This window comes from Pyxicephalus adspersus, chromosome 3 (genome assembly GCF_032062135.1).
Source record: "Pyxicephalus adspersus chromosome 3, UCB_Pads_2.0, whole genome shotgun sequence".
NCBI lineage: Eukaryota > Metazoa > Chordata > Amphibia > Anura > Pyxicephalidae > Pyxicephalus > Pyxicephalus adspersus.
This window is the reverse complement of record NC_092860.1, coordinates 56875803-56899264: the sequence shown is the minus strand read 5'-3', so window position 1 is coordinate 56899264 and position 23462 is coordinate 56875803. Positions and strand designations below refer to the sequence as shown.

General features: G+C 38.1%; 1 protein-coding gene and 1 long non-coding RNA gene across 3 annotated transcripts in view; one reads left to right on the top strand and one right to left on the bottom strand.

Annotated features, from left to right (window-relative positions):
- The window catches only part of ARID3A (AT-rich interaction domain 3A), a 43262-nt gene extending 20797 nt beyond the window's left edge, over positions 1-22465 (bottom strand). Inside the window, exons 1-4 of one of the 2 annotated variants that reach the window (XM_072404787.1) lie at positions 22327-22465; positions 21548-21760; positions 10555-11115; positions 7869-8115 (exon numbers count right to left, since the gene is read on the bottom strand). In XM_072404787.1, the coding sequence (XP_072260888.1) occupies positions 7869-8115; positions 10555-10907 (600 nt within the window). In that variant the 5' untranslated portion in view covers positions 10908-11115; positions 21548-21760; positions 22327-22465. Of the gene's footprint in view, positions 1-7868; positions 8116-10554; positions 11116-15626; positions 15746-21547; positions 21761-22326 lie in introns of those variants that run through there. The other variant, XM_072404789.1, reaches the window with a different exon arrangement.
- LOC140326313 (uncharacterized) lies at positions 15695-17089 on the top strand. The gene is made up of 3 exons (XR_011919817.1): positions 15695-15761; positions 16813-16878; positions 17013-17089. It is a non-coding gene; the product is annotated as an uncharacterized lncRNA (long non-coding RNA).
- Positions 22466-23462: the final 997 nt, after the last annotated feature.

The following is a 23462-nucleotide window of genomic DNA, read 5'->3' as shown; positions in this document are numbered from 1 at the left end:
ATACATACACACACACACACACACACACACACACACATGTATACATATTTCCCAAGCAGGGAAATAGAGAGATATTTTATTGAACATATGGATTATAAACAACACAAAACTATGCTTTTAGCTCCATATATACTTAGTTGTGGTAGTTTCATTGTTCACCAATGCATTAAACAAGTCTAGAGGAACGCCTCCATTGTATCACACAAAGTCAGTTTGTAAAGGTCAGGCCTTGTTCCACGTGTTCTTTGTGTGAGAGAAGCTCAACACCCATTCATCCAGATGTTATCAATTTGTCACACCCCTTAACAGTCTGTCATTGTCATTTACATCACCTAACCTTGTGAAGACATTTTGAATATTACCCCTTACTGACTAGAAGACGTTTGATTATTGACCTAAACCCTAAAGCAGTGCTGGACTAGAAGCCCTAAAATGAATGTAGAGCCATCCATTTATTCCAGACATGGAAAACAAATGCATCATTTTGTAACATCTACAGTACCTGTGCTTTGTTATATTAAATAATTGTACAGATAAAATACACTGATACGAAAGCACATATATGAATCCAAGGGTTACACAATAAATATGTCCCTGACTAGCAATGTGCTTGTTATGACAGCCAATAACAGGGAGGACACAAATCAATAAAAGTGAAAGTTATCGTTTAACCTCTGTAGCCCTCCACCCACACAATCCTCCACCCTCTGTTAAAGTGTGTGTGGTGGTGGTAGTGGGGAGGGGGGACAATTTGCTTTTTCTAATGATGAAAGAGTGATGCAATTCAATGTGGAAAAAAATAAAGCCATATAAATGTTATATCTAAAATCAAGATGGCAGATCCACTACTCTTAGAAACAAAATGTAATATAACACCACAGCACTAGTTAGTGATAGTGAAGGCACTATCATATGTGTGGCTTTTTAATCTTGAAGAAAGTTTAATATTAGGACTGCAGCACGGAAATGCTGAATTCGGACTGCAGCATGTAATCTTCTATTACAAAATATAGATTATCTAAAAGGAACACTCTGTAAGACAAAAAGATAAAAAGCAGAACTGCAATCCAAGACTAAATTACTGAACAGCTCATTGGCCGAGGCTGCTATTTATGAAAATGGAGTCCTTAGCAGACACATGCATAAACATCATATACTGCCAAGTGACCTAACTAATCCACATAAAAATTGAGCACCCCTGCTCACTTTATAGTATGCAAAATATAGAAGAACCGTTAGGAAAGAAGTGATAGAAGATATGAAGATAATGATAGATAGATAAATCCAGTCAAATTTTGGAGTAAAATGCATTCATTTGTCATCAAATTGATTTGCCATCTGTGCCATGTTGCCAACGTTTCTAGTTCTTCCACCTTTTTTTACAAAACAATGGTTGTAGGAGGAGCTGGGATTTGAATCATTTATGTTTTGGATAGAGAAACATAATTAAGTTATTCAATTTTCTTTTTACCTACAACATTGCAAGAAAAACTTTTTACACCTAGCAGAGACTAAAAACCAGTGAACAGACATGTATTGGACCAGACATATTTTGCAGCGTGGTACAATAGCTTTTATACTCATCTGCTCCTAAATATACATATATATTAAAAAAAAAAAACTACAAAAAAAGGTTAAAAAACTTCTATACTACAGACACAACAGATTATGTGTACAAAAGCAAAGGCTTGTATTAGAGGCACAGACAAGCACAATGATTTCCTTTCATTTCTCAGACACCTAGGAGTAGTTAACCAATTGCCAGTACTGTATATACATGGATTGTCACAACTCTTATGCACAAACGCTCATTGTAATAGGAGTCACAGCTATGTTATGTTCATTCACCAGCACAGAGAATAGAAGGATAAACTACATTTATATCAACGAGCTACTGACTTGACCAAAATCTATCCATGTTAAAAAGACAGAAATGTTACGAGACAAAAATCTGAGCGTCACTCAATGTAAGATTTCTGAAACCAGTACTAGCAGTCACGTCAGAGAATTAAGCATTTAAAATGAACAAGCTTTACAGAACATGGCTCAAGCCCAAACCAAAGACGGGAAACAATCACCGCACAGGCAGGCAGCACGCCAAACCATGATTCCTGGAGAGAACTAGTAATGTAAAAATTAAGTATTATGCCGAGTGATGACATATTACCTGTGGCTGCTTGCGCTGCAAATTATTTTATCATGCATATTTTCTAATAAAGTTAGATCTGTAATCAGCCACAAACCTCCAAAATACTAATTACTGTAGTTTGAAGGAAATGCAAAAGAAAAAAAAAAACAACATAAAAACTTGTTTGCTGCTGATTGTAATATTTAGCTTAATCAATAATTAAGTACAGCACAAACTTTTTTTTCTTTTGGAAAGAGTAGGGAAGGGTTAAAAAGCCCAACCAGGTGATGCTTTGCAGTCTGCATAATTTTAAAGTTGCCTTGTCTCAGAGATACAAGGGGAGGCTGGAGAAAATTGTCAAAAATTTGTTCTTAGCAGTTTCAAAGTCTTCTCCTTACTTTGTTCTGGAAACAACTCAAGTTTTATACTACCTCTCAATTCTGTTTCTGCGACAATAGACACCAGTACAAACAGAAGGGGTAACAGTCAAAACGCACACACTTTGCCTTTAGACAAAAAAACTTTGCTAAATTGGAAGCATCCCTTATATTTGTTTAGGTTTGGGAGCAAATGGCAGATTTAGGCTTCCTTTGTTCTTTTCAGGGCCACAGGGGGGTGGGGGGGATTGCAATAGAGGACGTAAATTTGGTGAGATGTCTACAAAAAAGCCTGCTGGTGAAAGGAGCAAAGGAGAACCTGGCAAAAATATGTTAAAAGTTTTTAACTAAAGGAAAGATAGAAAGATTAGATCCACTTTACTGCAAAGTAGCAGGTTCACTTTTTTTGGCATCCCCACCAGTTAGTTGCCTTTACTTCTCTCTTTTTGGTCATGTTTTGCACTGGTGCTTGGCTTCTTAGATTCCTTACATGGTGAAAAGTGGAGACCTCAGTCCTAATTAAAATTTATATAAAGGCAATTTTTTTTTATACTTTACAGTTTTTGTCCCCCATGGAAAGATTCATTCTCTGTTTGTTGTGGTTATCCTTGTCACCCAGACAAATAGTAAGGGAAAAATCCAACATTTTGAATAGTGAGTTTGGGTCTTTAAATACACAAAGAAAAAGTCAAGACTTATCAAGCTAACATTTAAAGGCATAGGCTTCTTGTACATTTCGAACTTTTACAAGTTTTCAGACTTCAAAGGCTTCCTGGTGGCTCGCCTGGTAGCTGGGCCCAGTAGTGCAGTAGAATGCGTGTGCTTTACATATTTTGTTCTCTAAATAAGTAAACCAATCATTTCCCTCAGGATATAGATATTTAGTTTCATCTCAGAGAATGATCACATTAAAAAAAAAAAAACATGTAAATCAGTCTATATGAACATACAAAGTTATGGAACATAAAGAAAGCAAACAGGTTTGTAATAACTTTTCATGGAACTTTCAATGCAAATGGTACAGTAGCAAGTCAATGTGTACTTATTGACACAAAAAACTGAAAGGTTCCAAATGGCACTTATCACAGGCAAAAGATCAAACCTCCCCCACGTCTGTCTCTCCCACACACAAACATACATCTATATGTATAAATATAAAGTTTAGTACATCCTTACTAGAGAGGTTAAGTACCCACTTCTTTACAGGAAGCCAGCGCATGGGCTACCTTGCAAGAAACATTTAGATTGCAAGTGTTCAAATACATTTTCCCCAAAAATCTTCTAAATCTACCTCAACAATGACGTTTTTCACTTTGAACAAACACTGCAATACTTGTGTAAGCAATCTCGGAGATCAATTGAAAAAAAAAAAAACATATCTTCTAAAACCATGGCAGCTACACATGTATAGACATCTCTAGAATTGTAAGAGTATATACAGTCACATTGGTCAAACATGCAAGTGCCAATGAATGAGAGGGGTGAGGTCACATGCAGCGACTCATTTTTGGAATTGGTAAGGATAAATCTATCCTAACTGACCAATTCTTCCCCTGAACAGATTTACAGACATACATTTATTTCTCAATCCAAAGTATAAATGTAAGCACATTTGACCTATTGTTCTCATTACACAAACTTTAATCTGTGATTTAAAAAGTAATTTTTAAACACTTGTACATTTTCAGTTTTTACTAAAATAATATCTGGTAATCCTGCCATGAAGGTCTTTGTTCAGGCAGTTGCTGTTACAGATGACATCCTGCTACACAGGCTTCTGATAAACTATAGATGGCCATTCTAAAGCTACGTACACACGTCCAATGGTTCTCGGCCGATATCGTGTGTACAGCGCCAGTCGTCCATCGTCCGAACGACCGTCCTGGCGGATCCACGGACAATGGACGTTGAATCATCCTAATGCAAGGGAACAGGGAGAGCGCGCAGCAGGGTGTCATTCTGTCGTTCTCCCCCTCCCCTCTGCATAGAGCAGAACAGTGCTGTATCTACAAAATTCGTTCATGCATCGTGCAGTCCTTAGTTGTTGGAAAGGATCATGAATGATCCTTTCCAACGACTATAACTGCACGTGTATATGCAGCTTCACACACATTACTTGTAGGCATGGTCCATGGTGATCACCATCGTAAAACCTTGCCCATAGAAATGGCATGCAGCCATGACTGGAGTGGGTTCAGACATTAGTATCTGCAAAGTGTGTAAAAAAGAGCCACTGACTTTTTAAGACTGGTCTTGTTCACCCCCTCTCCACCACTAAAGGGCATGAGAGCATTAGAACCGGACCATTAGGAAATTATGGCTTTTCCTAAAAATGCCATTTTCTTTTAGATCATGTGGATTGCTGGGGTGTGTGTAAATTATTTACTTGGGAAAAAAAAGTAGATGTCAGCAGGATGAACTATGAAGGAAAGGCAGGTTGAAGAAGAAAGTGTGACCTAAAGGATCTCCCGCCAACATCTTTTTGCGGACACAGAGGTCTTGTGAATTTCATGCACATTAGGCAGGTGGTTTATTTATATTGTTTTGGCTGGGCAATGTATAAATTTCCCCATAAAGTAAAAAAAATATGAATGAATGCATTAAAAAAGCACACAGCTTAACTTTTGCATTTACCAATTATTTTACTAGCTTAGATTACCAAGCAGAAACATCCTACAAAGTACCCAGGTTTGTAGTGAATAGAAGTGAGCTGTATTTCTACATGGCATCAAGCAGTGAAATCAATGCGTTTTATTACAGGAAAACAGACAAGCATCAATGGACCTTGGACACCATCTTTGTTTAGATTACATCATTATCTGTATGTATTCATTGTCTTGCCGCATGATTCCACCAAGATGATGCAGAAATCATTGGCCCAACAAAGGACCTCCAATTTGCAATCCAATTCTGCAAGCACGTGTGTGATCAATCACAGGGAAAGGCAACTGGAAACTTCAGGCAAGTTTGAACAGTTTTTTTATTTTTACAGCAGAGGTATGCCTGTTTTATTTAAGTAACGACATTATAACAGTAAGCACTATACTAAATTGAGGACCTTGTGTATAAGTCACACTTAACTTACTCCAGGAATAAAAGGGAAAATATGATTAGATGCCATGAGTCAGCAGAGACAGTTCTTATTTCAGACATGCTGATAGATCAGTCCCACAGTGTTTCCTGTCCAGCACAAAATGACATACGCATCTAACTGGGTAACTACTACAGGTCTCGCTTGAGCAGTGACATGGCAGAGTCCTGTGGCTTCCATTTGCATAACAGTCAACATTGATTTAGTTACGGAACACTTCAATACTGAGAATACAAACTGGTATTTGAGCATGATGAATGCAGATTCCGGTTTCATCCTAGATTACACTCCTGACCGCTTGAAGAAAAATAGCATGTTCTGTGTCAGGTTTAAAGGGTCTGTGCTCGATTCTCAAAAAATAATAGTCATGCAGAGCCATCATACTAGCATCATCAGAAAGCCCCTACAAAAGCAGCAATATTATACATACACACCTCCAGTTTACCCCCTTGTGCCCACCCAGCACAGTCACACCCTGCTCCCTCCCAGCATGTCTCCCTCCCCCACTACAGGAAGTGAGAAAGAAAAACCCACACAGAGAAGCATTATCAGGGGAGGAGAGGGGAAGCCGAGTGATATAAACAAGGATCTAGTCACGCAATACCTTGCTGCTAGACAGAATGACAATGTCACAGTATATAGTCACAATGCAAAGGCAAAAATGCTACAAAATTGACAACAGCTGTACAACTAATGCTCTTCTTTGTCAAAGGACAAGGGTAAATATGTATTTAAAAGTCACTAGTGCAATATACACATGAACAAAAACATCACAAAACACAGCCAAATGTCAGCAGCTGGACTTGGATAAGCCACAGCTCTGCAAAGAAATCAACTGATCTGTGCAAAGACTATCCTGAGCATTACATATGAAAAATGTATACGTGTACGAGCAATGTACACAAAATAGATTTATGTTGTAGGTGCAGTTTTAGCATCTTCTTTCTCTGGATTACAATAGCATTTCTGTCTTGTTTGAAAAGTCAGACAACAATTTTACTTTTAGTTAATGACAATATTAGCCCTCATAAAAGGGTGCCTACAAACAATTTTAATTTAACCCTTCATACACAAAATTTAAAGTTCATGAATTCATAAATTATGTTATTTCCCTTGGTATACACAATCAAGATGAGAAATGCTAACTAACAAGCTCTCCTGTATTCCAAGCAACAGGTTGCACAACTTATTCAATGGAATACAATGGGGAAGGGAGCTCGAATATCTGTTGGTATTTATGATGCTGTACATAACAATATGAGCATTATCTGAATATGGGAGATAGGGAGAGAATCTGCCTAGGTTGATGCATTTTTAACAGAGTCACTTGTATTGATAAGTATTGGATAAAACATTAGAGGGTCTATTTAAAAAAGCAGTGAATCTGACATCACTACCCGGTGGAAAATCAGTTACTGACAGTGAAACACAAGGACCTGGAGGATTCTTTATCAGGGAATGTCAGATTCACTGCTTTATAAATATACCCCTGATGGGTTGTTATCCTACAGTTACCATTACATTATACAGGTTGGAGCTACATTTACATTCTATGTATTATAGGTTGCTGGTGGACAATGGATATAACTTAATAGGATACTAGCATTGTGAACAGGTTTGAAGAAGACTGGTTTTTGCAAAGTGTGAATTTGGACACATTTACAAGTAATGTTGGTACTATTTATGGGCTAGGCTTTCCAACCATAGAATCGCAGACAAAAAGCTGGATCCAAGTTTACCCACAAGTGAATAGGAAAGGAGCCATCATAAAAAGCTTTTCTCACACTGGTCAAATGAGCAGGCCTGATCCAGCCTTCAGATGGAATACAAGGACACAAATGATAAGCTCATCTAACCATGAATGTAGGTTCCTGTAGAGTGTGCCAAGAGAGGGGAGGCTCATTCAAATGTATCCCACAATAATATATAGGTAAGTTTAACTACCTGCAAACATGTCTATGCAGGGCAGCATGCATGTTGTATTTACTGGCATTCTGCAGCTCTGCTCTATGAGCTGCAATGACGATGTAAGCTGCTGACAAGTAGGAATGCAGAAAACACAGCATTTAGAGTGCACTGGGAAAAAACAAGCTGGCAGACAACCAACATTCAGCAAATGAATCAAAATAACCATACAGCACAAGCTGTAAATTAAACTTTTACAAGCCAAAAAAAAAAAAAAAAAAAAAATCACAATAATTGCAATATACTAGCAAATCTGCAAATTCTGATATTAATCTTCAGTTTAAACTGAATTAAAAAAGTCACAAACCTGTTTGAACTGCTCTTCATACGTCCAGTCCCCATGGTCCTGAATTTGAGGGTGTGCATTATGGGGCAGACCTGGACGCTCTGCTCCCATCGATGGGCGCTGTGTCGGTAAGGCCTGTTGGGCAGGATGCTTTGGTGGAAGAGCTGAACCTTTAGTAGGTCTGCCAGCCTCTCCTACATCTACACCCTCTTCCATGTCTTCATAATCTTCCTCATCCTCAAAATCATCCTCATCCCATTTTCCCTTCCTAAAAAGAAAAAAAAAAAAAGTATATTAAAGTTTGCATTCACCAGGCATCCTAAAACAAAATTTCTACTTCTACCAAATCATATTTCAATAAAGAGAAAAAAAAAAAAAAAACTTGTTTTGCAGAATTAACATGGTTATTCCTAAAAAAAGGTAGATTATCTTTATCATTACTTTTCAATAACACAAAGTACTGATAAAAATTGCAGTGCTAAAAGTGCCAGATGACTCTGCTGCAAAGTAAAAAAAAATAATTACTGCTGTAAACCTTATGCTATCATGCACTGTAATTATTGTCAAAGTTGCATAAGAGCCATAATCTAGTTGGGGAAAAAAAATCCCTGCGTACACAGTAACTTGGCACAAACTGTGTGAACAGAATGCTGCAACTTCAAAAACTTCCTATCTGTCTGAGGTTTCTAACCGCCTTTGACCAGCTGCCAACATTCTCAGGCGTGCTGGCAGCCTCTGGCACGCACTACTTCACCAGGTCAAATGCAGTGCACTAAACATTACCACACCGCTACTTAACGGTTCAGTGTGTCACATTTGTTATACAAATATACTTAATCTTTCAAATTGTTAACTAAAGGTAATCGTTATAAATGCAGACATATCAGTCATTCACTTCTACCATACAAGGGGCAAGGCTGGAAGCCAACATGAAAACTGAGCTTTGATTGCACTAAAAAATAACTTCATACAGAATATATATACATTGTGTAGGGCTCTGAAAGTGCCCAATTTCTTTGTAGCATCCAAATTCATATTTGTTGATTAACTTGCTTTGACCCCTAGCAAAGTTCCTGGCAAGAATGGTTTTGTTTTCTTTATGAAGAGGAAACAGTGTAACCATTACATAAGCATAACAATTGGTGCTAAATGATAAACATGTATGAATCCAATGTGGCAGACTGTTTTGGAAAAACCTTGTCAGGAGGTAAATTATTCCAGACAAACTAAAGTCTAAAGGTGCGTACACACTTCCAATTTTTATCGTTCCAATCGAACGACGAACGACGAACGATCGATTGGGCAAAAAATCGTTGGTAAAAAAGTAACCAACGACGCCGACGAACGAGGAAAGTCGCTGGAAACGAACGACCGGACTGACGGATCGGATTGGACGACGATCGTTGAACATCGTTCGTGTGTACGGTCGTTCGTTGATCGTTCATGGTCAGAGCATGCGTGATGAACGAACGTCCGTTCACTTTCCTGTCGTGCACATAGTTCCTCTGTCGCTCAAACGATCGTATCTATTGTGTGTACAATATCTATGAACGATCGTGTCGTTAACTCTATGTGCAGGATCGGTGCTATACGATCGTTCATATATATCGTGCATGAACGTTCGTCGTTCGTTTTCCAACGATAATAATTGGAAGTGTGTATGTAGCTTTACTAAGAACTAGAAAAGATCATTGCATGTATCCTTTTCATTGGCATGTCTCTGGCTTTGTTGTGTAACACAGCTCCCAGAACCAACCCCTTGGGATAGTGGAACAGAGGGCCCTTCCTCTAGGTGCTGCATTTTCTCTTGGTATCCCATAGTCACTGCAGGACTCCATACTAATGTGAACTACAACAGATAGCAGATATGCTTACTCTATACAATGGAAGTGGCATCAGAAACTTCGCTACGCAGCAAAGGTTTAGCAAACTGGCCAGGTAACTATAATGCAGCTTTCTTCAAGTCAGCCCTTTTGGCATGTTTTAACACTGACAGTTTAGCAATTCTTCCTGTTGAGCAGATTTTCTCTCCATTTGCCCAGGCAAGTGTCACCAGGACAGAAAGTGAACAGTGAGTCTTATTTTTTAGGTCTCAAAACAAAACAGGCCAACCTGTTCTGGTTACAACTTTATCTATGTAAAAAGGAGAATTCCCCTAACTTCAGTGAGATTTCCTGTTGGGAGTCTCTAGCACAGGAAGTAAAGGGAAAAAAATATTTAACAGGGGGTATTAAAATTCCTATTTAAAACACAAAGTTTTGTCAACACATTCACAACTAGGGATTTATTTATTACTGAACAGATATAACCATCTGCTTACCATCATGCAAGCTGTGGTATAGATACCATGTCTCATTACATATAAAAAAATCAGGCCAAGATAGTTGGAAAAGCCCCACACAGTTCTGTCTGCTTATTGGAGGTGAAAGATCTGTGTGTGTGTGTGTGTGTGTGTGTGTGGGGGGGGGGCATGATCATGTGAAGTCACATGCCTGGTTCTCTTCCTTCTGCAGACATTTCATTGAAGAAGTCTCTGTTTCTTATTTTTGTAATGGTAATACCAACAGCTTGTCTGTGAAACATTTAAAAGTGTAGTCAAATAAGTAAACAGATACAAAGCAAGCACAGACATAATAAAAAGTACATGGCCTAACAAATTCAAAAAGGAATTTATAGTTATAATTCCTGATAATAAACATAAACTCACAGTTCTTCATCCTCCGATCCCATCTCCTGATAATGTTCATTTTCTCCTTCTCTTTCATCCTCAGATGGCATGCTCTCCCCTTCATCTTCCTCATCATCATCTTCTTCAGAAGCAGCAGGACTTGCCTGCTGGCTGAGTCCAGCAGCGGCAGCCCTCATGGCAGCTAACGCTGCAGCCTGTGCTCGCTGTATTTTCAGGGCCTCCGATTCCATGTCATCAGTGCCATTTACAGGATAACCCCCATCGGGGGGAGCCCCCACTGAATCCTGCTGAAGCTGCCTTGCCTCCATCTCCTGCTGCAACCGCGCCCGCTGCTGGCGCTGTAGCGTCTCCATCACCGCCTGCAGCTTCATGGCGCGGTGAGGCGGGCGAGGTGGGCCACGTACTGCCTCCTCCACCTTCTGAGGAATTTGAAACGCACTGGAAGAGATTTGTGGGGTTCAGCAATCCAATTGTCCACACAGAATAGAGGACTCAGCTTGGGTACACCAATGTTCTCCTCATGCTTTAGTCTCTACTCTCCTTCCAATAACTTCTTTAAAGGAGGCCAATAAGAGAACCCTGAAAAAAGACAAACAAGACTTATAGTAAGGAAATGGCATACAATAATACAAAAAGAACCCAATATAACTATTGAAGGTGACATTTTTTTATTGATTTCAAGGGGGCTCAAACACTTGATATGTACATACTTCCATAGTTGCAGATCAGTGACTCACCAAGCAGTAAAGGAAGTATACAGATGATAGACCCAAACAACTCTCAATTTTATACAACAGACTTTTTACCCCCTTTAACTAATTATGTTACACTCTCAGTAAGCTAAAACTCCAAGCCCTGATCCATTGTAATGACTGCAACAGGTTCATAGGCCTAGATACACAAGCAGACACCTATACACCATAAATATCAGAAAGTTAATCTTTGGAACTATTGCCTACAAGTTTTCAGAGGAATAACGCTTACAGAGAAATATTTGGTTACACTTGCCAAATGCAAAAAGAGTTGCAAATGAAGTGAATAACTCCAAAGAAAAATAAAAAATGGGCACACATCAACAGATTCAGTGGGATCATCTTCAGATGAAAGCTTTCATGTTAAGTGCAATATGACCATTACTTTTCAACAAGATCACAGTACTCCCCCTGGCATTGCATTTATCTGCTTTACTAATCAAAAAGGCGAAGCTGACTTTGCCTAAGCATTGTACAGTGCCAGGCTCAGGATTTGCTTCCTGTGATGGTGGCTCAGAAATGACTCAAGCATGTATATCCTGGTGGTAGCGCAATTTAGAGTGGTGTCTACAAATGTGAAACAGAAATCTGTCCCCTGCTGCTTTTTTTTACCTTGTGACTTACTACAAAATTATAATGCCCCATTACTTGCCATTCACTGAATATATAATTTTTTTCCTTTTACATTTTTTTGAGCATTTTCCGCCTATAATAAAAACAGAACAGGGATTTTGGTGAAGCTGTTATCAGCAGAACAGGAAGCGATTTCTAAACCCTCCCCACCATCTAAAGCCTGACATATACTTTAAGTACAGTAAAAGTGAAATATGCCTAAAAGGTAACAGCTTGAGTCTTACAACACAAAGATGTGCAGTTGTGGAATGTCCCCTACAGTGAAGTTGTGTGAATTGTAGCTCATACACTATCCATCCTTCTTTTTCACAACTAACGAGACTACAAACATGAGCAAGTTGTCAATGTGTAAAAGGGAAAACAAATACTACCATACAGCCGTTTAGACATGTTTAAATTTTGCACTTCCAGGTTAAACCCCCATAGTGATTAGATCAGAGGCTGTATAAAATGGACAGGGGGGGGGCATTCATTTTCAAAAGAATGTATGGACAATGCATTGTTTTAAGGAACCTGTTCACACCAATGTATTTTTTTGTAGCACAAAGTCCTGTGAATCTCTGTTTTTATAGCAATGACTTGTATTTTGACATTTACCCTATTGAATTAAAAACAAAACACAAATGCAACATACCACACATAAAAAACAACATACACCAAACCAGGTTTCCTCAATTCATGGACATTGAGTGTAAATGTGGCCTTACACTTGTTTGATGAATGATTTCCACTTTGAAAGAGGAACTCAACTACTTTTTAAAGGGGTCTGCAAAATCATTATTAGTTTTTGCATGTTTGTGTAAGCAACAGAGAGGGGAAAATTAAGTTTAATTCAATTTATAAAACTGAGTGTAGCATGCAAGTAATGTTTTCTTTGCAACCCAGGAGATCATCATCAATGTTACAATAAATAGAAATCTCTGCTGCATTTGAAAAGGTTAAAGTGCACTAAAACCAGAAGGAAATTATAGCAAAAACTATTTCCCCTCCCCCATCCTGTTGGGAGTGGGCTCAGTGCATTTCCTACAAAAAAAGGGTAGAAAAACTGACATAACTAGGCAGTTTTGCATATCAATCAACTCTTTAGCTGCCAAAGTTTGTGGCAACTTCACTTTAATGCTACATTCCTAGGGCGACACAAAAAAAGTTTAGGAATTTATAAAGCAGATCTAACTAGTCAAATTAAAAAAGCACCAGTTTGTTATACCTCCCCAAAGACCCCTGCTTGAAAAAAAAAAAGAGTGAGTAACAAAACCACTGTAAGATCATCTACAACTCTGCAATATTGTTAACATCCCCTTCCCTAAACCCCTAGTTGTTCCACTGACCAGGTTTGGTAGATCCAGGCACTCAAGCATATGAAGAGATGAGGGATCACACACACTGGGTGTTCAGAGATTAAACAAATACACCAACTGGAGACTGGGTGGGAGGCCTGGGGGAGAATTAATGGAAGGAGGGGCTGGATACCCCCTCCCCCCATGGACATTAGCTCTTAATTATCTAAGCAGATATGCTGGATTACCTGACTGTATGCCACAGCAGTCAGTATGATAGTACAGAGCAAGGCACATAACTATGCATGCAAATATAAATATACCATTTATTGCCCGACACCCACACTTTCCTAGAACCAAGGAGGAACATTCTACAGAACAACATACAGAAATAAACCAACACTGGCCACAGGTCACGTGGCAGTGTGTTACTGCACAAGGTGCGATTTTAGGCTAGTCTGCGTGCAATCATGGAGATATCAGACACACACTTACAGTGTGCAGGCCTGGAACACATGGGTGCTGAAGTGACAGATAAACAAGGGTGCCATAACTCCCAGTTCCTGATGAATGAAGGTCATCAGCACTTTAAGGAGTCCTCTTGCGACCAGAAAACCTAGCCTTGCCTTTTGGGACAAAATAAATATTTTTAAACTCACCTTGGAATACTGGTGATGTAAAAAGAATAATCTACAAACTAAAGTCTACTGTAGATTACCAGAACACATTAGCACTATACAAGGAAAGAACTGAAACCATTGGATACACCTTCTCAATGAATGTTTGTTTCTAGGAATACTTGTAAACAGTCAGCATTGGTGTATCTTGCCTGAGGCCTATTCAGTTGCACAGTATTGTTCTTGTGCAACAAATGAATAGTAGCAGGTCATTGAATGGGTTAATACTGCAGCTGGAATCCCCCCCCCCCCCCCATCTCTTCCCAAAGCTACTGGATGCTTCCAGGGAGGAGGGGACCCTCCCCAAAGTGTGCCTGTACATAGGGTCAGTGCTCCACTCTGCCACAAAGGGAGGTTTGTTTTGGACACGAGGCACAATCAATGGATGATATTCATGTCTTGCCAAAAGACTGGGAAAGTAACACTTTGAGAGTACATTCTCAGTTACACAATACTATAAAAAAAACGTATGTGTTACTTCAAATTATGGGAGAAATAATATTCAATCTTCCATAAGAAGTTGGTTAAATTGGTCTTTCCCAGTTGAGTATAAACTCCTCCTTCCAGTCTGGCAGAATTCACAAATCTAAACCTGGTAAATAATGAACATTATAGGGGCAAAGTCTAAAAACAAAAGGCAATCAGAGCAGATTTGTACAAAACCTAATACTAGTCTTTCCAATAGGTCTCCAGTTCATCAATACATCACAATGTTACTATACGCATAATACCCCTGACAATACTAATAGACTATCTGAATTATTACATATATTGTAGAACTGGCTCACACAGGTGTAAAGAACAGGCATTTCCTGCAACTTAGCAAATGTCCTGCAACACAACAGCAGAAGACTCAAACTACGTTTTGTTTCACTTTATTTACACTTTAGCAGGTCGTGGCAAAGGTCTCAATTCAATGAAAGCACCACTAAAAAAAGCCTTGTCCAGTGACATTTAAATATTTCCTTCAAAAAAGAAAAACCTGTTTAACAGGGCAATCCAAAAGCATTGGGACTTCTCAGGTATCGCCAAACCACATTAGGAAGGGGAAAACAATATATTTCAAAAATGTGAACTCAGCCCAATGATCTACAGTCATTACCTACAAACCCTTGTGCCAACCACAAACGAGGCCTAGTAACTCTACTAAAGCCTGGGGAATGTACAATGGCCATTCACTAACCACAAGCATCTATGGGGTAAGCTACCAACAAATCTCTGGCCTTCACATTTATATCCTTTAAATATTCGATATAAAGCACCATCCAGGTCATATGTAAAGTGATAAAGACACCAATGTACATTGATCTATAACATTATTAGATACACGTGAGATATGCCATAAGAGGTGCCATCAGTAATGGGGGGCTCCATCAGATGCCATGCCATGATTTCTGGCCCCGTACACATTTCCTATAAAGTGCTTCCTATGTACATTACCCGAATGTTCCTACCCCACCCTAACAAGCACAGACACAGCGACCACACGGTGCCCCCCTGACCCATATATAACACAGGGTCATCACTCCCGCTACCCATGTGCCCACCAACTTCCAGAGCGCCTGGCACCCCCTGCCCACATACCCCCACACCACCACGTCATCCTTCCCAGCACCCTCCCCGTACCAGCTGACCACACAACAGGCCTCATTCCAGTAGCCCCTTCCTATCCCCCCAGTTATCAGCTGTAGGCAACCGGGCCACCTCCTCCTGGGGCGCCACGTGTACCCCCCACTTACCCTCGAACTTACCCCCACAATCTCCGACGCTTTTTCTCAGAGGAGAAACTTGGGATCTGAGCGAGAGGCGTGGCTAACATGCGAGGGGTACCTTGATTGGCTGCAATCCAGGGAGAGTCGGCAAACTTCCAACCCCGTTGCGCGAGTGTGAGTCGCAGCACGGGAGGGTTAACCTTTAAAGGGAGCGTCTAGCAACACGTAAAGAAAGGGACAGTCTGCAAGTAAACGCACTCGGGAGTGAGCGGAGGAATTTACAAATGGCTGTTAGACTGAAGGGGAAGTGTGTAAACTACCCATAGAGCCGTTCCTGTAAATCACTACAGGCAGCGGGGGAAGTCAGTCAGACGTGTGTATTTATTACTTGCAGGGGGCTGGCGGCTGCTCACCACATATGTACACGGCTTATTTATTATAAAGTGCTATAAATTAGAGAAAAGGATAGGAAAATCCAGCCATTTTTGTAATAAAATAATAATAGGTGAATTCACACATGTTGAGCAACAGAAGTGACAACGCATTGACCATGTCTCCTAACTGCTTCTGTGTTGTCACCATTTTACAAAAGAGGCTTTTTTAATATATAATACACAAAGTTGCCATCAGAAAATGCATGTAAATGGGAAGTGTCTTCAAAGAGGCCACAGGAACGCAAACAGTACTGCAATATAACACAATCATGAAAAAAATAATCAGTATTTTATTATGCCATAAAAATGCCAGGACTGCAGTTATTTATAATACACGGTGTCTTATTAATATTATTGTCATTCTATTAAGGTTTACAGTCACTTTTTAAGGTGATCCCGATCCCCTCCCCTTGTTTCTATATATATATATATATATATATATATATATATATATATATATATTCATTTATTTATTTACACATCCCCCAACAGCCAATGAAATCCCAGAGAACCTTTAATCCTGTAAAAGACAGTGCAGGTAAGATTTGGGCTGCTGATCAGGTATGGCTATAATCAGACTGGCAATGAGTGTGTGGTGGGGTTACCGCATTACAAGTAGCTATTACCTGCAGCAGCCCCATGGAGAATGAATGGGGACTCAATACCACTCACTGCCGCCTGCAGTTAAACCTGTGGATTCTGGTTCTTTATAGCAGACCTATCACCACATTTTAACATTATGTAAAAATGATGGCTAGCACTTTTATGTAATGTTTTCATTTTTTTTTCAGGGAGGACCCCGCTTTTATATTTACTGCCATAGTTTGCGGAGGGATCAAGGGCTTTTCACCAGAAAAGTTGTGTTTTTTGTTTAGTTTTTTTACTCAATATTCCATTTTAGGAACCAGCGCTTCTGTGTGAGTGGCTGGTTGGCAAGATGCCAGCTGTCAGGGGTTATGTGTGATTTGTTTTATGTTTGATCCATTTACAGTTCTAAACCTGCCCTTAGGATCTTATCAGAAGGAGGAGGTTGTCACCCTCTCCTAGGCATTGAAAACCAGGAAAAAGATAAGTATATGATCTCACATCTAAGCGCACCCAATAACGCAATGTTATAGTATTCCTTTTTTAGGCTAAGTTCAGAAAGAGACTTGATGATCCTAATGATGATCCAGATCATAAGGCTACATTTAATTCAGTGTTTTAGTAAGAGGTGATTTTTGTGATTTAACCATTTTTTTCTGGATAACATTCTCCTCCAACTCAGATGTCCTTGCCTAAATGAGAACAGTTAACACTGATAAAGCATTAGGGAATATGTAAATCCCCCTGCACATACTGAGAAGTGTGATGTGTGTGTCCATCGACATATTCTTTAATGCTTTTATTAATGCTGGGCCAGTCACGGGTAAAGAATAATGGTTGCCCATGCACTTGCCATGTTTTAGCTGGTTAACAAGGTAAGAAACCAGTGTGCTCCTATTGGCTGATTGATGTAACACCACCAGTGTATAATATCAACATACTCACTTGTGCTGTGCTAATAATATCATGGAGTGACAACACATAATAGGACATTTACATTTACACATATATTACATTTACACAGACAAAACACTTTGTATAACTCTTCTCAGTGCTTTCACCCATATCTTAAATACCTTTCAAGTACATTCCATTCTGCTACATTCTGCGAACTTCACATTTAACTCAAGAACATTGAATTGCCCTCATTCACACAACTTGTAGTCTGTTATTCGCCTAATGTATAAATGACCTAATTCACACAGAACAAATAAAAAAGAAAATAATCCTATGAAAATTGTTTATCAATATATAAATAAATATATTTTTCACTATGTATCATAAACATTTTCTATTATTCTATTTTTTTTATTGTTTTTGTTTTATTTTAATCCTGCAGCCTACAACAACTCATTTACATGTGCTCCATTGGTGGTTGCATCAAAATTCTCTGAGTGGGTTTCCTGATTGACACAACACTTACTTGTCTAATGACCCCCTTTAGCTGAAATTGTAAACCATACAGGGTAACAACGCAATAGCAGAATATAAAGATCAAGGTATATCAGATTATAATTTATTTGAATAAATGTTGCAGATTAAAAGAAACTGCAAATTTTGGATTAAAAAATGTTTAGGGTTACAAAATAAGAATCATTGAGATATTAATATATATTATATATATATATATATAATGGAATAAAAGCAATAGTAATATTAGTGATAAAAATAATAATGATGATGGGGATACAAATATAAAATATAATAATAATGATTATGTTATTACAATTCATAATTTTAATATTCATGGTTATAATAATAACAAAAATAATAGTAATATTATATTAGGGTGATAATAACAATAAAAGTTATGATAATAATATTATTTTTGTTATATCATTTGGAAGCAAATGCAGATTCATGTTTTTGCATTAAGTAAAAAACTAAAGCAAAAGGATTATTTAAAAAAATTAAAGAAAGTAATATAAAAAAACACACACGCACATTGGGGACTATTCATAAAGCAGTAGATCTGAACTTCACTGAAACATTCCTTGGTAGATAATCATTTACTGCCATTGAAACACGTGGACCTGAAAGATTCCTCACCAAGGAATGCCAGATTCACTGAATTTTAAAGTGGAATCAATTTAAATCTTTTTGAACTGATGATAAATGTGGGTTCATTGGGGAATCTTGATCAAACTGTCCTATTGCTTGCAGTTACTAACCTGTTACTTCTTTCATTTTTAAGACCAGAACACATTATCATGCAATGATAATGCAATATGAGAGTGTGTTTAAACAGTTCTGAGGTTAAACATAGCTAATAATTGCTTGCAGTTGTGGCAGAACTGAGAAAATCGGTGGACAGCAAAACCAAACCCAAAGCATAATGCTAACTTATTTGCATGCAAATAGCACAATAATTGATATACATTTACTTTAAAAAATGCCCTAATATGTTTCTAATATGTCACTTCATTCATATGGCCAAGACAGGCATTATTTATATATATATATATATATATATATATATATATATATATATATATATATATATACATATATAATGCAAATTAAAAGCAAAGAATTTTAAACAAAATGCTGGCTGGCAACCTACATGGGCAAATCAGCAAAAAAGGAAGGCGTGCATGGTGCAGTTTCCTTCCTGCTTTTACAGCAAAAAAGTTCAAGATCAGATAAAAGGCTGCAGTAAAATGATGCCCTGGTGTATATAGCTTTTTTCATTCAGCCAGCATTATTTGACATCCAAGAAGCACGATTTTGCCTGATTGCCAGCAATGGTTTTCTACAAGCCTGGATATTTTTCCCAAAGTGTTCTTCTAGGGGGGCTATGTGTCACCAAAGTCAAAAACAGCATCATTCATATTTCCTCTATGTTTTAATCATACAATCCTTTCTCCGTTTGTTTTAAAAAAAATTGTGTTCATTTAGTCCCCACAAATATCCTTTGCAGAGAACTTTATATCTTTAATTGCCTGTAGCTACAATTTATGCTTTGTTCAGAATGTCTTCAGTTTTAGCCATCCCATTGTGCTGTACAGACCATAGACTAAAAGTGTAAAATCCATCCATGACACACAATGCAAAAAATCATGGAATAAAGAGCTTTCCTAGAGACAGAAAGTTGATATTGCGGCCACTCTGCTGCCCACTAGTGTTCAGAAATAAACCATTAAAACAACGTATAATTTTCTTGTACTGTATATGATTGTGTGCTTATTGCTCTTTGTTCTTAATGTAAGGACTTTGACTATAGATATTCTTTAATATCACAGAATGTCAATATGTTTTTGTTTTAAAGGAGAAGTACACTTTTACTTAATGTTCCATTATTCTTCCCGAACACTGACCTAACCCACCCTCGGTTGTGTACGTACTGCAATCCAAAGCACCACAATCCAGTGTTTCTTTACATTCTTCTTTTGCCTAAGCTTGCACAGCACAGGACTATATACTTCTATAGTGCTTGCCTACCTTCTCCCTGCTCAGGAAATCTTGGTAAAGAGGAGGGGTTGATGAATTACACTAGGTTAGTTTAGAGCAGGGTTATGGGAAAAGTAAAACTCCACTTTATTTTTAGGAACAGTTTTAATAGGATATTATTATGAAGTTTAGTGACAGCTCCCAGTTTGATGGGGGTACTGCCATCACATACATAAGTATGACCAGCCAGATCAGTACTTTATCTGTTTACATTATGGTCACTTGTGGAATCTCCTTCAATCAGGGCACCCAGCCATCCTAAGAATGGCACATGGCCCTTTTGGAGCAAGGGGCCCAGTCTCAATCCTGACCTCTGCAGGTACTGCTACAATGGCACATGTCCCAAGTACCTCTCAAAAATAATGACTTGGAGGTTAATATAGAAGTCAAATGAAAGGTTGAGTGTACTGTAATACTTTGGGTAGTTAAATAAAACATTTTTTATGTAGGCCTTTACATCAGAAAAAAAAGGGGGATTATTACGAAGTCATGAGAGGCAGAGGGATTTGACTAAAAACGATGGGCAGTTCCTCTGAATAAGAGACAGTTGGAACCTTTGGAATAACAAAAATAAGGGATACAATACAAAAATAATTAAAGGCAGGTCAAAGGGAACAAGTGTGCTAACACATCTACATGAGAACATTTATGAATGGATATAGTATTAGAGGAATGATGCTGAAAATTGCTTAGGGTATCAGCAGAAGTTTAGGAGCAGTAATCTGTCATGGTAGAGTTACAAATGTTTGTAACCATTATATCTTTGATGTAGAAAATGTGCTACAGGTGGAAAGCTATACTGTTCAAGTGGTTTTTCCGGAGTCATTGCCTATACAGAACAAAGTGAAACTGTATATTCGTCTTTCCCTAAATTTGCATAATGAAGCATGAGTAAAATTACACACAGTGTACTAATTCAGCAACCAACATAGCAAAACAAAAAATCCTTGTGTAAACCACAACAACATATATTGTATATCATGCATAGCATATTGACAACAGAACAAAATTACAGACTATCTAGCATAATTTACATTAAACAACCTTTTGACAGTTTAAATCCTAATTCCAGCTTTTTTTTGTACAAATTGACAAAGAGAACCTACAGCAGTTACAACTGTCACCTACTTGATCATAGCAGAAGCTGTAATTAAAGCATGAGGGCCCTGCTTATCTTATGTTGGGAAAAGAGATCTGATATTTAGTTTTATATTGGGAGTTTTTTTAGATTTTTAAAAATATAAGGGTGGGGCATGGGGCAAAGGAGCAAAACTCCTTGATCTGGTCTTTAACGACTACTGTATTTAGTTCTGCTGATCTACTGAAAATTTGACACCTATAGTTACAAAGTAGTCATTCTACTAACTGTATTCATTTTGACTATAATGTACAAAATTACAGACAATATTATGTTACAAAAAATATATATATTCAGCAAAATAATTTTTGATAACTGAAAAATGCCCCAATGTTTTCCAAAATATCACTTACTGCGGTTGAAGGTCATGATAGTTTTCCTTTCTCCCATGGGTCCTGATGAAGAGACGTGGTTTAGATGTTTACCATTATGGCTTTTCCAGATGTCCAGTCTCACCAGCTTGTGGTTGTCAAGCATCATACTCCCTTGCAGGATGCTAGAGGGGTGGACTAATGGGCGCACTGTTGGAGGGAAAGTTCTCTACAGACTGATTGGTAAATAGAATACTAAAGTTTTGGGGGACACAAAAGGTGTAAGTGAGGCAAAACACAAGAAGGATGCTGGACTTAAAGTGACAATACAATGCCAAAAATGCTTGATGCAGAGTAGAGTAGAGGAATAGTATATGAGGGTGATTGAGTAAGAGGTGATATGCACTACAAACCAGGAGGAAGAAGAAGAAAAAGAAGGGGTGGAATACAGTAGGTATACAGGAGGCAGAAAAAAAGGGGAACAATATAGGGTAAACACTAGCAATTAGGGAGTGAAACTGCACAATGGAAGAGCAGTGGGTTGAGAAAGTGAGCAATAATACGTTTTACCAGTTTTACTGGGGAGACTATGAAGTCACTGCATAGCCAAGTTGTTTCAACTCAACAACAGAAATGAGCACAATCAGCACAGCACGAGTACAACATTATGTTGCCTCACTTTTCCCAACAGGAAGTCTTCTTGAGCCTAATTTGCTTGCTTACTTCCCAGGTTTTCAGTCCATGCTTTTATTTTAGGGTCTTCCACAACTCGACAGGTGTCATTTTTCCCAAAAATTCACCCCAGATATCTTTTTACTCACAAGTTTCATCTTGTTTTCTTTGCCTCAAATCTCTTTTCCACCAACATCCAGACCTCTTCTTGATATCCACTCATTCTCAACCCACATCTGTACTATTTAGCACTCACAACTAGGATGCTACAACTGATTGCCTTTTTTTTTCTCCCAAGGTTACCTCAAATGGCATTTACTAATGGGTGTATGACTTCTTTATCTTTATAAACATGAGCGTAACCAACAACTGTATATTAAGCGCCAATAAAAAAAATGTGCCAAGTCAAAACCACAATGTGTCAGCAAACATTTGATATCTAAGAACAACTTTATGGACTTGTTTTGTATTTAATACTAGTTAAAATAGGAGATGTGGATTATAGTATTAGGCTTAGACTCAAGATTCCAAAATTTTGTATTCCTCTAAACTAAATTTTGAATGTATTTTTTGTAAAATAAGGAATTGAAAATGTTAAAAATAAACATAAGAACAAAAAACAATATTTTGCAATTCAGTTCCTATATGTGGTGGCCACACTCTTTTCTGGTAAGTACTTTTTCTGAAACCTTGCTGGAATTCCAGTTTTCTGAACTGATATATGAAACAATCTTTGAAGCCTTCCCAGCTAACTATAAACTACAGAAGAATGAATCTAAATGTAATAGTGATGGGCACAGGAGAAGAATGTTTGAGTTCAAGTCAGGGCATTCTAGGACAGAAGTTGTGTTACATGCAGGAAAAAGCCTTATACAAGGGAATTAATGCAGACCCTCAAATGCTGTGCTATGTCTATTTTCTATGTCTTTTCGTGTTTGGGTTTACTTTAAAACCCCAATGGGTTTTTGTTTGCTGTTTCGTATTGTGGTTATTTCCTTCCACTTCCTATCCAGGAGGCAGAAGAAGAAGCGAGTGGAAATCTACTAAAAAGGTATATTTAGGTAGTATAGTAGGTGTTCTCATTTGATGATTTTCCCTGACCTCCAACAGTAAAATTTTGTATTTCTTACGCATTGGCAACTGGACAAATAAAGAGGTTCATCAGGAACATAGACAGCAATGAAAACCAGACAGAAGCTCTACACTTACCTACTTTATCAAAAAATAAAAAAGTTATGGTTATATTTACCCTTCAGCTCTGCAGATGGCCTTGTGTGGTTATGCT